Here is a 14713-nt window from a genome sequence, read left to right on the forward strand (position 1 = left end):
GGGTTGTGACTCAGCGGTAAAGCACTCACCTGGCAGGTGCGAGGCCCTGGGGTCGATCCTCAGCACCACATAAATGAATGGAATAAAGGTATTGTGTCCAACTACAACTAAAAATAAATAAATAAATATTTTTTAAAAAGTGACTTACAATCTGATGGATAGTTGGAGACAGTTATATCCAGGGCTATTTTACTAGTAAGATACAAATGGAATTTTTCTCTTAAGGAAACTAAAAACCCAGTTCCATAAATTCAATACCAAGCACTGTGAACTTCAAACAACAAAAAAGAAGGAAGTCCTGAAGGTTGTAACTTTTATTAAGATCATCAACCCTTGGTTTAAGCACTTTTCTACAAAACTCTCGTACAGTCTCATTTATGCTCCTAATATTGCAATGAAGTAACTAGCAGTTACTCTATCGATATCCAGTATCTGGAGACAAACATAGATTAGTGACGTGCCCAAGGCTGTTACTCAAGGAACTAGCCAGCTCAGTGGTGGTGGGTGGTGCTGGGTAGCTGCATGTCTCAAGGCTCCAAACCCATCAAGTGTTTTCTCCTAAAGAGCAGAGTCAGCAGAGAAGGGCCTCTGAAACCAAGAAGGATACTCAGGTACAACTCTTACCTGAAGGTTGCTTTACTGCTGGAACTTGGCACTTGAGTCTGGCTGCTGTGACCACCATGTGGGTAGGGAGCCATGGAGAAGCTGCCAGCCTCCATCACAGCACCACCTCTGTCCTGTTTTCCTGGCGTTGTACCGATCCCTCCTAAGCCTGTCTGTGACTCTCATCCATGTCATCCAAAGCCTTGTTCTGTTTTATAAGGGAATGCTTCATGCCTGTGGCAGAAGCATAGATGTTCCCGAGGAGCCTGTGTATCTCCAATCAGACAGATCCTAGAGTAACCCGTGGATGGCATTTGTTTCTTTCTCTCTGCCCAGATGGCTTACACCATCTGGGCAGAGAGAAAGAAGAAAACATGGGGGAGAAGATCTGGCTAATATCAGATTTGTTTAACAGATATTTTATTTGCTTTCCCTTTTCTTTGCCATCACTGGGGATTTGGGCTTCGAAAGAGTGTCTTTTAACATTGCTGGACGAGGGGTTAGGTGGTCTGTGGTCTCTATGAAAGTTGTAAGATTATGTCTTTCTGGTGACTGGTGTCCAAGACTTCAAATCACCAAATATGGTAAGTTAGCAGTAACCAAGGGAAAGCAGCCCATGAATGGACTCTGTCCTGGGAATGGTCTCTCTGATGCCTGCTCAATCTGCAAGGGCACAAGGCCACAGTAACCCCTTCTTAAGTGATGCTTCATTTTCCAGGACACAGAAGCCTCTGGTCCGTTTGGCCTCTAAAGCCTTGAACTTGGAGTCATATTCCTTCACTGGCATCATTTAAGACACCAGAAAAACAGATTGGTTTTAGGGATACTGGATTCATACACCATGGCCTAGGAACCGGAGTGACTGTCCCTGTGATAGGGGAGGCCACTCTCTGTGACCTTCAGTGATCTGCCAAAACACAAGGGCAGGAATGGAACCACATCTGGTTCTCTGACTTAGGAGCAGAATCAAATATTTATCAGTGGTGACTTGACCACTGGAGTTTTGTTCTTGTTATTCATTTGTTTGTTTTGTTTCAGTTTTATAACAGCCCCAGAACTCATCTGTTAAAGGCTTCCTCCCTAGTACTTCACCCTGCCAGCCCAAACTCACCAACACCTTGATCTTGGACCTCAAGCCACCAGAACTATGACAAAATAAGTTTATGTCATTTAAGCCACCCAGTCTGTGCCATAAGGTCATGGCAGCCCGAACAAACTAATACAGATTTCCAGATTGGGAACCAGCCTTCAGTAATTTTTTTTAATTTAAATTAAATTTATTTTGAACTGGTACATAAAATATAAATGTCCACATTAATGGGGTAATGTGATGTTTGGATACATGCTACCCTGTCTGTACCTTGTAATGTGTATTTTATTTTATTAGGATTTTCATTCTAAATTATTCCAGTTCCAGGGAACATTGCTATTTTCAACAGTTTGGGTTTCTCATAGAATGCTCTAAAATATAAGCTATAAAATAAAAGCTAAGAAAATTAGATTTTTTTTTTAACAGGGTGTTTTTCATGTTTTTCAGATCTCTCACACAAAGCTTTCTGCGGATGATGAGTGGAAGTAAGTGATCAGTATTTTTTATAATCGCTTTATTAAAAATTAGATTCGCATCTTAACAGTTTGAGAAACTGAATGAAGTCATCAGTTCATTTGTATATTTCCTGGGATAAGGAAGGTGAAATGAGGAAACTGTGTAGCTACAGCAAAAAGGTACTTCAAACCAAATCTGCACGGATTTCATGTGTTTGCTAGTGTGATCCATGCAATTCCACAAAGCTGGATTAACATATTCTTCAAAATATGGCAGTATCAAGTGGCTGTTTATTTTAGGCACATAAAACATATGAATTTCTTTATGTGCTGGGACCTACAATGGGACTCTTGGACACTGTGAGCACCACAAAAAGAGGAGAAATGAAGATTTCTTCCCTTTTTTGTCTTACAGTGATCAATTATGAACGTATCCCTACTCAAAACTGGAAATACTTGTTACATTGTATATCAATTTGTGATCTTCGAAGTTCTTCCACATAGGTTAATCCATTTGCTATGTGCTTTCAATGTGTGTATGTTTGTATGTATATATACGCATCTGTACACACACAAGTGAGTTAATATCATAAAGCATATTTTGTTTTCTGTCTGTGCAAGTGATATTCTCTATCAACAATGAATTCACTCCTAAATCTTCATAGCATAAGTTGGAAGTCCATTAATTACACAGAATATTAAATATTTATTTCAGATTTGTGTGTATAAAAACCATAACTAACCTCTGGTACCCTTTTCATTTTTCTTCACTTTCTTTTCTTCTGAGAGACAAATGAGTTTTTTCTTTTGTATGAGCTTCTAGAAGTCATTCCTGTCTCCTGAGTGCAGCTTTCAACAGTAACTAAAAGTCATGTAATTTTATTCAAGTCGATTCTCTGATCTAGACTCCAGCTTCTTCTCTTGATGAACGAAAGGCTTTCAGTCTGCCTGTTTATGCCTCCCCACAGCAACATTCAAAGGGTCCTTCTCCAAGAAGCTGAAGTGAAGCAGGAATGTTTACTGGTTCATTTCTATGTCTTCACCAGCAGGGGGCACCCCTGGGATTTGCATGGGGCCCTTTTCTGATGGCTACTTCCAGACTGTATAGAAATGCTGGAAAAGGAGAGACCCAATTACATACCCATCAAGTGCCTTAAGAAAAAAATCAGTGTTTTGGCACAGAATATTCCCTTGCAGTGTTTTCTGATTGAAACACTAGATAACTGCATACTGTAACCAATCCTAAATGGAAAGTTCACTTTAAGAGATTTTGTGATTAATGGTGTTGCCCTGCTGCGGGTGAGAGAATGCTAAGCAATTGGCAGCATTTGTAAATTTCCCCCTTTCTCTAATGTTTAATCTGGGCCTCTCTCTTCCTCTAGGCCAGTGGCTCTCAATCTTGGCTGCCCCTTAAAATCACATGGAAAGCTTTAAAAATGACTGATGCCGTAAACGTTTTACTGTGTATACATGTATCAAAACATCACATGATACTCCATTAATCTGCATATTTTTATGTTTTTATGTATCAGTTCAAAATAAATTTAATTTAAATTTTTAAAACATTGATTACCAATGGCTAGCTCCCATCCTGATCATCTGTATTAGTTGGCCAGGGCTGCCATGACAATACGGAGCAGCCTGGGAGGCTTTGTCGTAGTTCTGTAGGCTTGAAGTCCAAGATCAAGGTGTTGGTGAGTTTGGGCTGGCAAGGTGACACACCAGGGATGAACCTTTAAAGCATGAATCCTGGAGGTGGAAGACACAATCCTGCTCCTAATACCCAGCAAAGATCACTTAATTGATCTGGGGTACTGCACAGGCACTGGGGGGTTAAGACTTTCTAATGATTTTAACTGGCAGCAAAGGTCAAGAACCACTGCTATAGGTTTTCTTCAAAGTCACTTCTATTCTAGGACTTCAAACCAGATGCCATATGATTTTAGTCATTTTCTCTATCACTGTGAAAAAATTAAGTGTTCAACTAAAAGTTGAAAGTCCAACCATCATCTGAATATTTGTGCTCATCTAAGAAAATGCTCAGGCCTATTCTTCCTTCCTATAATAGTTGTATAATAATTTATACAACAAGCTCACTCTGGAGCTTTCATTTGCCCCATGGGTGATATACTCCCGTTTGGGCATAGGCTCCTTCTGCAGGATATCCTTTTATCAAAAATGGTGGAAATTACCAACATTCTACTGCTTTTGACTTTCAAAAAATGGCGGTTTCATATGACTCAGCCTAATATATATATATTTTTTTCCTGATATAGCTACAAATAACATGTGCTTACATCATAAATACCATGAGGTACAAAGGGATTATCTTAAATTTATAGATGAGGAAACCGAGGATAAATGACTTTCCAAGATTATGGGTCCATGAAGTGGCCCATCAGGGTCTGGAACCTGTCTTCCCAGTGCCCATCTTGCTTCTCGGCTTCATTACTTAATTTGGAAAGAAAAAAAAAAAAGTGAACTCCAAATCACATGGGGAGGCAAAGGACTGAGAGGAACTGGTTTTGCTGATAGAATCTGCTGTCCTTTTCCCAAACCTAAGGGGAAGGGGAGAAATAAAGAGAAGCATTGTGATCAAAGCTTACTACCTGCTTTTTCAATCCCCCTCTTCCTATGAGCCCAACCTGTTATTTTCTCTTTCGCTAAAATGTGCAAAGGTTGAGGGCTTTTTCAGATGACCTCATTTGCTGGTTCCAGTCTGCAGCAGGAGAGGATGTACAAGATGCACCGGGGCCACGAGTCCATGCACGTGGAGATGATCTTGATCTTCCTCTGCACCCTGGTCGTCGCCCAGGTAGTGCTGGTGCAGTGGAGACAGAGGCATGGCCGGTCCTACAATGTGAGTCACCCCTGGCTGCTGGAAGCCCACTTCAGCTTCTCATTGCCCCGTTGCTCCTTTGTGACCACTTTGTGTCCTTACTGCTTTGGCTTAAATCAGTGGTTCTCAAGCAGGTACAATTTTGTCCCCAAAAGATCTTTGACAATGTCTGGAGACATTCTGGATTGTCATGATTTAGTTGGGGGATCAGGATGGAGGAGGAGGGGAACTGCTACTGGCATCTGGTGGGTAGAGCCCAAGGATGCTGGTCAGCTTCCTACAGTGGAGGGCAGCTCCCAGTACAGAAATGATCTAGCCCAAATGCCAATCGTGGCAAAGCTGTGACAGCCTGCTTTAAGTAAACCGATTTTCTTTTTGTGTATGAATGAGTTCTGCCAATGACTAAAGCAAAGAAAGATTAAGGATAGCAGAAACAAAAGGTTGAGACTGTCTCATGTGGCTTCATTAGCAGTCAATAAGTAGTCATAAATAAATATCAGCAGCTGTCTTACCATTATGCATATCCATGGAAATGTGTCCACAGCAAACACCTCAACAACACGGAGAAGTCTCTCATTATCACAGGGCAGTCCCACTGGAGCATGTCTACTGGAACTTCCCCATTTCAGGGCTTAGAGTCATACTCTGTCCTTGCTGAGACCTTGTCGTTGCAGTGGTTCTGAAGTCCTAGGGTGCCTGGGAATCACCTAGGTCCCACTCCCAGAGTTTCTGATTTAATAATTTACATGTCTAATAAGTTCCCAGGTGGTGCTGATGCTGCCACTGATTCTGAGACCACTCTTTGGGCATATAAGACTTCCTATAAAATATGAAGCCTTAGCCCAGACTAGGATTTTATGTATTTTTACCCATCATAAACATTAGTTCTTGTATAGTACAGGGTTTAAAAGAATTCTCAATACTGTATATAATATTTCAGTTTGGGAAATTTTAAAGAAAAAGAATCTCATTTTGTTTTTTTTTTTTTTTTAGAATAAAGACATGGTTTTCTGCCATGTCACTATTGTCATGTCTATTAATCACCCTTCGTATTGTACTTAACTGATATTTTTAAATGAATCAGACTAGAATCAAACCTTGCTAGTTATTCATTCTCATATCAAAGAGAAGGTCTTTATAGTTTCTATACCTTCAAAATAACTAAGATTCAATTTCTAGAATCCTTATGTAAAAAGAAACTGGATTCCTAAGCAATTAGTTCATAGCTGTGTTCTATCTTCTCTTTTTAAGTGATAACTATCTCTAGATTAAGTATAGAAAAGAAAGTTTGGCTTCCATGGTAACAGGTGTGGATTTTGCCTTGAAAGCTCCTTCCCTTGGAAAGAAACAAGGCCACATGAGCCGGCAACTTAATGGTGCCAAGTACCTCTGCCGTTTTTATTTGAAGACGTTAGGGTGGCAGACAAAAAGCCTCTGTCCTTGTCTTGTGTTTGAAGAAATTGTTCCCGTGTCAACTCTTGAGGATGTGTCATTACACCAGTAAGTGTCGAACTCACACACTGGCCTCACACCTGACCCCAGATAGATGTGCCCCGCAGTCAAGACCCCTATGAAGACACATGGCCATTGCTGGGCCTGACCCTAGCTGACTTAGCCTATGCTGGACCCAGGCTGGCATTTTGGAGCCTGAGCACAACAGTTGGCTGGAGCATGTGAGTCATTTCCCATTGTCCACTTGCAACCTCTGCCACCTGAAATGTCTCTCCACAGATACTGCTTTGGACAGCCTCCCGGACCCCCTCAGTCACCCCAGTTTTTCTCCCCAGTATTGCTGTTCCTGTCTCCTTTAATTGCACAGATCCTGTTTTATGGCTACCCAGAGGGCTCTGTGGTCCTAAGGATCACCGTGGAGATGACCAAGTGACTGTGATCTTGGCCTCTCTTGAGATGACGTTGTCTAGCACTTTGACAAAGCCAGGGGCCTACAGAGAGATGCTCCCATAGTCATCAAGGACAGATTTGGGTCTCCTGGTGGCCCTGATGGGACCCTGCTAGGTTAGCTTAGAGACTTGGTCACCATCAGCCCATCTGATGGGGTCAGATAGTGAAGCTTGTTCCCATGATCTGATATCGTAACCCCCATCGATCTGTTAGTAATAAGCTGAGCAGCCTCTTGCTGCTCATCTATTTTTAGTAACATATCAATCTATATCATATTAATTATAATAACACTCATAATAATTATTAGTTATTACTATAATAATGTATAAATTATAGTATATTATAAATTTTTAAACAAATTGGTACTAGAGCCATAATAAGTGCTATTTGTATCTTAGTTATCTAGAGTGGTAATTAGTATTTTATCCCCTTTTGTGCAGTATAGCTCAGAGAATTTAAATAAGTTGGCCCAAGTCATATAACTTGTTAGTTGCAGAGAGAAGACTCAATGCCAACCTCACTTGTTATTTCCTCTTATATCAAAGACAAGCTCCTTAAATATCTCTGAGCCATGATTTCCTTATCTGCAAAGTTCAGGTACTTAAGGTAAGGATTTATCTTGCAGAAAGATAAGATTTCACAACTCAGAAATATTTCCTTATGAGAATTTCTAGCATGGTGATTGACACATCCTGAGTGTTTAGTACCACTTGTTGATTCTGAATGCTTTCACATGCTTTTTCTGAAGCCAGTTCCCTAGATTGCTTTTGTGAGATGTTAAGAAGCAGGATGATGAAGGGAAGAGTGCTGGCTTAGGAGCTGGAAGACTCTAGCTACTCCTTTAACCACAGCAAGCCTCAGTTTCCTGGTATTTAAAAATGATAGAATGTGAAAAAAATCGGAAGGACTTCTGGTTTCAGCTCCAACATGTGAAAAACTCGGTCATCACTCCCACATTAGAAGGAAAATGTTGAATGAACCAAATATCAAAAACTTTCCTTGAACCTGTCAGAGAATTGAGATCCCAAGGAAAACCACCACCTTAAAATCTACAGAAATGGGTGAATGCAGGTAAGATCTGCTCCCTGGGAGCAAAAGCCATCAGAGCCATAGACTTGTAGGGACTTCGAGAGTTGCTGAACATGGAGTGTAGACTAGTGCAAGAACAGAGAAGCTCTTGGGGGCCGCAGTCTTAGGGGAACTCCACATTTTCATAAATGTTAATTCCAGGATCCCTACCCGGTTCTCATAGTAAAAACCCAAGAGGAACCCTAGTATTTCTGGCAAGTGACCATTTTGAATTAGAACAGAATCTCTTCATAAAAAGGCCAATAACACAAGGGAAAAAGATTTCACCAGAAACTTGCGCAGTGCTAAGGGAGAGAGATTACCCACCTCACCTTCCTCGAGCCTTCCTGTGTCGCCTAACAGAGTCAAAAAACTGAGAACACCTGGGACCGTCACAGCCCAGTGACGAAAAGAATTCCCCTGCTGACACAGCGCCCCGGCAGCCACACAGCTGGCCTACTAGTTCCTCCTGAGGGGCAGCAGTGGAGTGGCAGTCTGGGTGAGTTGGGGCCCAGGCAGCTAGCGTGCCCTGCTGCCACTTGGAGCCACCAGGCAGGCAGGGTGGTCCTGAAGTCCTGCGAGCCATGGCACACAGCCTTTGCTGGCCAGGCCTGGGCATGGTATGGACACCTACTTCAGACTCACTCTCCGTGCAGTGCTGTAGCTCAAAACCCGTAAGCATAGACCATCTGACAACTTCAACCTCCCACCTCCTGACCTGCAGTGAGAAAGTGGAAGTCGGGCAGATCTGAATGGAAGCGGGGACTCAAGAGTTGACCAGTAGCTCACTTTTCCAAATCCTAATTAGCACAAGTTTGAACCAATAGCATTGGTACTTTTTCCAAACCCTACTTAGCCTAAGTTTTTGGACCATTAGCAGGGTCCCAAATGCTATGTAAACCTATAGACTGGCACACTCTGATGGAGAAAAACTGCTCTTGGGTCCCCCTTACCCTGCAAGTGTTCTGTTCCTGTGTCTGTTCTTCAATAAATCCTACTCTTACGCTCACTCATCCTGATCTGTGGATTTCATTCTTCAAATTCAGGAGATAAGAACCTGGAAAGAAAAAGAAATTGATGGTGAGCTGCTGGGGTCTGCCTCATCAGTGGTGGACAAAGCCCATCATCAAGAACTGCAGCATTCTTGGCTGCAGAGACCTGCAGCCTTACGCAGACCCCACCCTGCAGCAGCCGTGGAGAAACTCCAGTCTCACCTGTCTCACCCGCCTGCAGAAGCCAGTAATCACGTTTCATCTCAAAAATTTCGATTTCACTGCTACTTTACCACCACATCCCGGGGTGTCCGTGAAATGCAGCAAGTTCGAGCTGAAAGAGCTTGTATAGATTCTACGTAAAAAGGTGTTTTTATGGAAACCCTAACCCTACACTAGTGGAAATTAAAGCCTCTGACACCTACAGCTAGAGCAAGCATTAAACACAGCCAGCTCCTAGTCAAATTAATACAAAACCTCACACTAATGGCCCATTTATTTCAGCTCCCATCACCTAAACCATGTCTGCTTTTCACTCAGAAATTACAAGTGACACTAAGAGGAGAAGTAACAGCCAAGAATTTTCCAGAATCAATGACACGCCAATCCACAGATCCAAGAAACTCAAACACCAAGTAAGATAATTATCAATAAGTCTATACCTAGGCATATCAAATTCACACTGCAAAAAGCTGCAGAAAGCCAAAGACAAAGAGAAAAATCTTAAAAACAGCCAGAGGAAATAAATTCAAACCCTCCCTGTAGGGGAACAAGGGTAAGAATGAATCCAATTTGTGCATACAAACCATAGAAGCAAGAAGAGAGCAGAATGAAATAATGAAATCTTTAGTCTATATCCACAGAAATTATCTTTTACAGGAAGGATAATTTAAATAAGAAATAAAAACTTTCTCATTCTCAAACAAAAAGGAGGAGGAGAAGGAATTCATCACCAGGAGATCTAACCTGCAAGAAATGTTAAAAGGCTCTTCAGAAGTAAAATGATGTAAGAAACTCAGATCTGTATACAGTGTCAGAGACGGATAAATGTTGGCAAAATAAGATCTTTTATTCTTAATTGATCTAATATATAACTGTTCAAAGTATTAATAGTAACACTATTGGAGTGTTATATGGATCAGTGAAGTGAATACCATGGGAGGGAGGATTTGAGATTTCTGTTGTAAGCCATCTGCACTACCAGGTGTGAAGCAGTGCAGTGCTGTTTGGAAGTGGACTTGGGTTAGCTGTAAAGGTATACTGCAAACTCTAAGACAACCACTAAAAATTTATTACAGCATAGTTGATACGCTAAAGGAGAACAGAAAATGGAATCCATAAAATGCTCGCTTAAAACCAAAGAATGCAAAGGAGTGTAGGACAAAATACAATTGCAACAAATACTAAACAGTTATAAACATAGTAGACATTGCTCCAGCTATACCAATACTCACTTCAAATGTGAACAGTCTAAATATACCAGTTAGAATATAGGGATTTTCAAAATGGTTAAAAAACACTAAGACCCAATTATAATGTCATTTGCAAGAAACCCAGTTGGGAAAATACTGATACATTAAAAGTAAAGGTTCAGGGAAAGATTTGTAATGCTAAAACTAATCGAAAGAAAGTGTAACTGGCTATATTAATTTCAGACTAAGTTGCAGACTTCAGCCCAGGGAAAATGATCAGGAATAGGGAGGAACATACATAATGATAAAGGGGTCAGTTATTTAATAAAACACAACAATTCTCAATGTATATGCACCTAACACAAAACACCAAAATATATGTGGCTAAGATTGATACAACTGCAAGATAAATAGATAAATCCAATAATATATTTGGAGATTTCAACACCCCTTTTTCAGTAGTGATAGATCTGACTGGCAGAGAATTAGTAACAATTGAGTTGATCTGAGCAACTCTGTTCATCAACTTGCTCTAGTTGATATTTATAGAATACTTCATCCAACAACAATGTACACATTATTCTCAAGATCATAAGGAGCAGGGCGCAATGGCTCATGCCTATAATCCCAGCAGCTTAGGAGGCTGAGGCAGGAGGATCACGAGTTCAAAGCCAGTCTCAGTAACAGTGAGGAGCTAAGCAAGTCAGTGAGACCCTGTCTATAAATAAAATACAAAATAGGGCTGGGGATGTTGCTCAGTGGTTAAGTGCCCCTGAGTTCATTCCCTGGCACAAAAAGAAAGAAAGAAAGAAAGAAAGAAAGAAAGGAAGGAAGGAAGGAAGGAAGGAAGGAAGGAAGGAAGGAAGGAAGGAAGGAAGGAAGGAAAAGAAAAAGAAGATCACAAGGAACATTCACCAAGATGCCATGTTCTGAGCCATAAAACACCAAAACAAATTTAGAAGAATAGAAATTACATAAACTATGCTCTTAGTCCACAAATTAATAGCAAACAGAAAACAAATGATAAAAATTAGATAATAAATCAGTGAAATTAAAAAATAAGAAACCAATAGAGGAAACTCAATAAAACCAAAAACTAGCTCTTTGAAAAACCTCAATAAATTTGATGGATCCATAGCCAGATTAACCAAGAAGAAAGAGAGAAAACACAAATTACTAATATCAGAAAAGAAAAATCATCATTACAGGTTTTATTGACATTAAAGGAAAATAAAGATATAATACTCATAAATTTGGATAACTTAGAAGAAATCAATCAGTTCCTCGAAAGACATAAATTATATTAAAATTCACAGAAGAGAAAAAGATTATCTGAGTAGGCCTTTATTTTTTAAAAATTGAATGAAAAATTACTAACTTTCCCAAAAAGAAAGCACCAAGCCTAGATAGTTTTGCTAGTAAATCCTACCAAACATTTAAAGAAGAAATAATACCTGTTTTATACATTGTTTTCCAGAAGTTAGAAGCAAACTCATTCATTGATGTCATAAATACTCTTCTGTCAAAACCAGATTATAAGAAAGGGAAAGTATAAACCAATATCTCTTACAAACATAAGTTCAAAAACCCTCAACCAAATATGAGCAAATCTAATATAATAATAAGAAAAATCTTATACACCATGACCAGGTGAGATTTATCCCCTGCATGAAAAGGTAGTTCAACAATTAAAAATCAATTTATGCAATCAATCATATTTAAAGTCTTCAGACAAAGTCATATTGCTTATCAATAGATGTAGAGAAAGCATTGAACAAGGTCCAACACTCATTTATATTAATATTCTCTACAAATTGAAAATAGGGGTAGCTTCCTTAACTTGATAAAGAATACCAACAAAACCTACAGATTGCATACTTAATGGTGAAAAACTAAATGGTTTCTCCCTAAAACAGACAAACAAAGGTAAGACTGACTCCCCATCACTCCTATTCAACCTTGTACTGGTAACAGGTAGTTCAATAAGAAAGGAAATTAAAAGTATACAGATTGGAAAATAAGCAGAGAAAAATTCTTTCATTGCAGATGAACTAAGAAGGGATTATAGCAAAGTCGCAAGACACAAGATCAATATATAAAAATCAAATGATTTCTTATTTACTAGTAATAAGCAATGGAATTTGAATTAAAACACAATAAAAGGGAAATGCTCAGGTATAACTCAAACAAAATATGTACAGGATCTATATGCAGAAAACCAAGAAGTCCTAAAATAAATGGAAAGATATTCTGTGTTCATGGATTGGAAGATTCAATACTGTTTAGGTATTCTTCCCAACTTTATAGAGTCGAGACGAGCCAATCAAAATTCTGGTAAGCTAGTCTGTGAACATCAAACAAAGCAAAATGATTCTACAGTTTATACAGAAAAGTAAAGACACAAAATAGATAATTTAACCCCGAAGAAGAGTAAAGTAGAAGGAATAACACTATATAACTTCAAGACTTACTGTATGGCAATAGTAATCAGTGTGGTATTGACAAATAATAGACATTAGATTGCTGGCCTATGATGTAGGACCCACAGGTAGACCCTCACATGGTCAACGTCAACCCATTCTATGACAGAGGATCAGAGACACTTTGATGGACAAAGAAGAGTCTTTTCAAATAGATTTGATAGAACATTTGATAGAACATTGGCCTTCCAAACAAATAAGAAAAAATTAATCTGGACACAAAGTCAATATTTTTCACAAATATTCACAAAAATTCTCAAAGTGAATCTTCAACCTAAATGTAAAACTTTTAAAAGGTGACAGGAAAAAAAAAAAAAAAAACTCTATGTGAACTTGGGTTTGGTGATGAGTGTTTAGACATGACGTTGAAAGCATGATCCATGAAAGAAAATTGGTAAGTTGGATTTTATTGAAATTAAAAACTGTTCTGTAGAAGATACTGATAAGAGAATTAAAAAAAAACACAAGCCACAGATTGGGAGAAAATATTTGCAATCAAACATTTAAATAAAAGACTGATATCCAAAATACACTTGAAACTCAACCCAAAAAAGCAACTAATTTAAAAAATGGCAAAAGATCTGAAAAACACACTATCAAAAAAGATGGACAGATGGCAAATAAGTATATGAAAAGAAACTCATCATCATGTCCTAGGAATTTGCAAGTTAAAAACAACAATGAGATACAAATGATACAAGAATGACTAAAATTCATCAGTCAAGAACCTGACAATATCAAATGCTAATAAGAATGCAGAGGAGCAGGAACTCTTGTTGAAAATGAAGAATTGGAAAGTCACTTTGGAGGAAATTTGGCAGTCTCCTACAAAGCTATTTGTAGTTTTACGGTATGATCCATATGTCACTGTACTGGGTATTTACCCCATTAAAATGAAGAGTCTACATTCACACAAAAACCTTCATGCAAATATTTATGTCACCTTTATTCATGGTCACCTAATCCAGAAGCAACTAAGATGTCATTTAAAAGCTGAATAAACAAGCAAACTACGATACAGCCATGCAGTGAAATACTCTTCAACAACAAAAAGGAAGAAGTTGTCAGGCCATGAAGAAACATGAAGGAACCTTGGTAATACAACCCAGTATTAAAAGGATGCATACCGCACGTTTCCAGTTATGTGACATTCTGAAAACTAAAACTGCACAGTAAATTGATCCGTGGTTGCCAGTGCTTCAGAGGCAAGAGGGGGAGGAAGCAAAGCAGTAAAGTTAGTCTGTCTGATACTATAATTGTGACTATAAGACATGATCCATTTGCCAAGTCCCACAAATTGTATGTTGCCAAAAGTGGACTTTAAGGTATGGACACTTTAGAAAGTGTCCAGTTAGGGGGTTGGAGAATCTCAGGGAGAAATGCAGACCATGGCAAAATAATGTAACTGCTTTGCAAGGATCTGAAACAACTTTGTTAAAGAGGATGGTGGGTGGAGGTCAGGGGTACAGACCTAAGTAACTTTGAAAACGAGCAGTCTGAAAATTAAGGCCATGGGAACTGCACATAAGCACTGTACTCTGGTTGATAAAGTTATTTTATCAAGGGAGAAGGGCTTAGCAATCCTAACACAGCTGTAGGTGTATACTGGAATGGAACAATTAAGTAAATAGATGACTAATAGTGGAAACCAGGTTACTTGCTGGTCTAGTGGGAGTTTATACATAACAAGTGAATGAAATTAGAAAAAAAGTAGGAAATGCACACACATGTGAATAGCTCTGTATGCTAACAGTATTGTTATTTGTACAAATTATTTATAACCTAAAGGTATTATTTTCAAGCATAATTCAGATAATGTACTTAAGAAGAAAGAGACGAATTCACAAAGTCCAGAATATTTTCAGATAAAAC

The 14713-nt window shown here is 39.1% G+C and overlaps 1 protein-coding gene across 1 annotated transcript in view; it reads left to right on the forward strand.

The window, feature by feature from the left end:
• Rnf175 (ring finger protein 175) overlaps positions 1-14713 on the forward strand; it is a 47773-nt gene that overhangs the window by 9120 nt on the left and 23940 nt on the right. The window contains exons 2-3 of the mRNA XM_076864081.1: positions 2141-2178; positions 4867-5008. Of these exons, the coding sequence (XP_076720196.1) occupies positions 2141-2178; positions 4867-5008 (180 nt within the window). The remainder of the gene's footprint in view (positions 1-2140; positions 2179-4866; positions 5009-14713) is intronic.

This window comes from Callospermophilus lateralis, chromosome 8 (genome assembly GCF_048772815.1).
Source record: "Callospermophilus lateralis isolate mCalLat2 chromosome 8, mCalLat2.hap1, whole genome shotgun sequence".
In the NCBI taxonomy this organism is placed as follows: Eukaryota; Metazoa; Chordata; class Mammalia; order Rodentia; family Sciuridae; genus Callospermophilus; species Callospermophilus lateralis.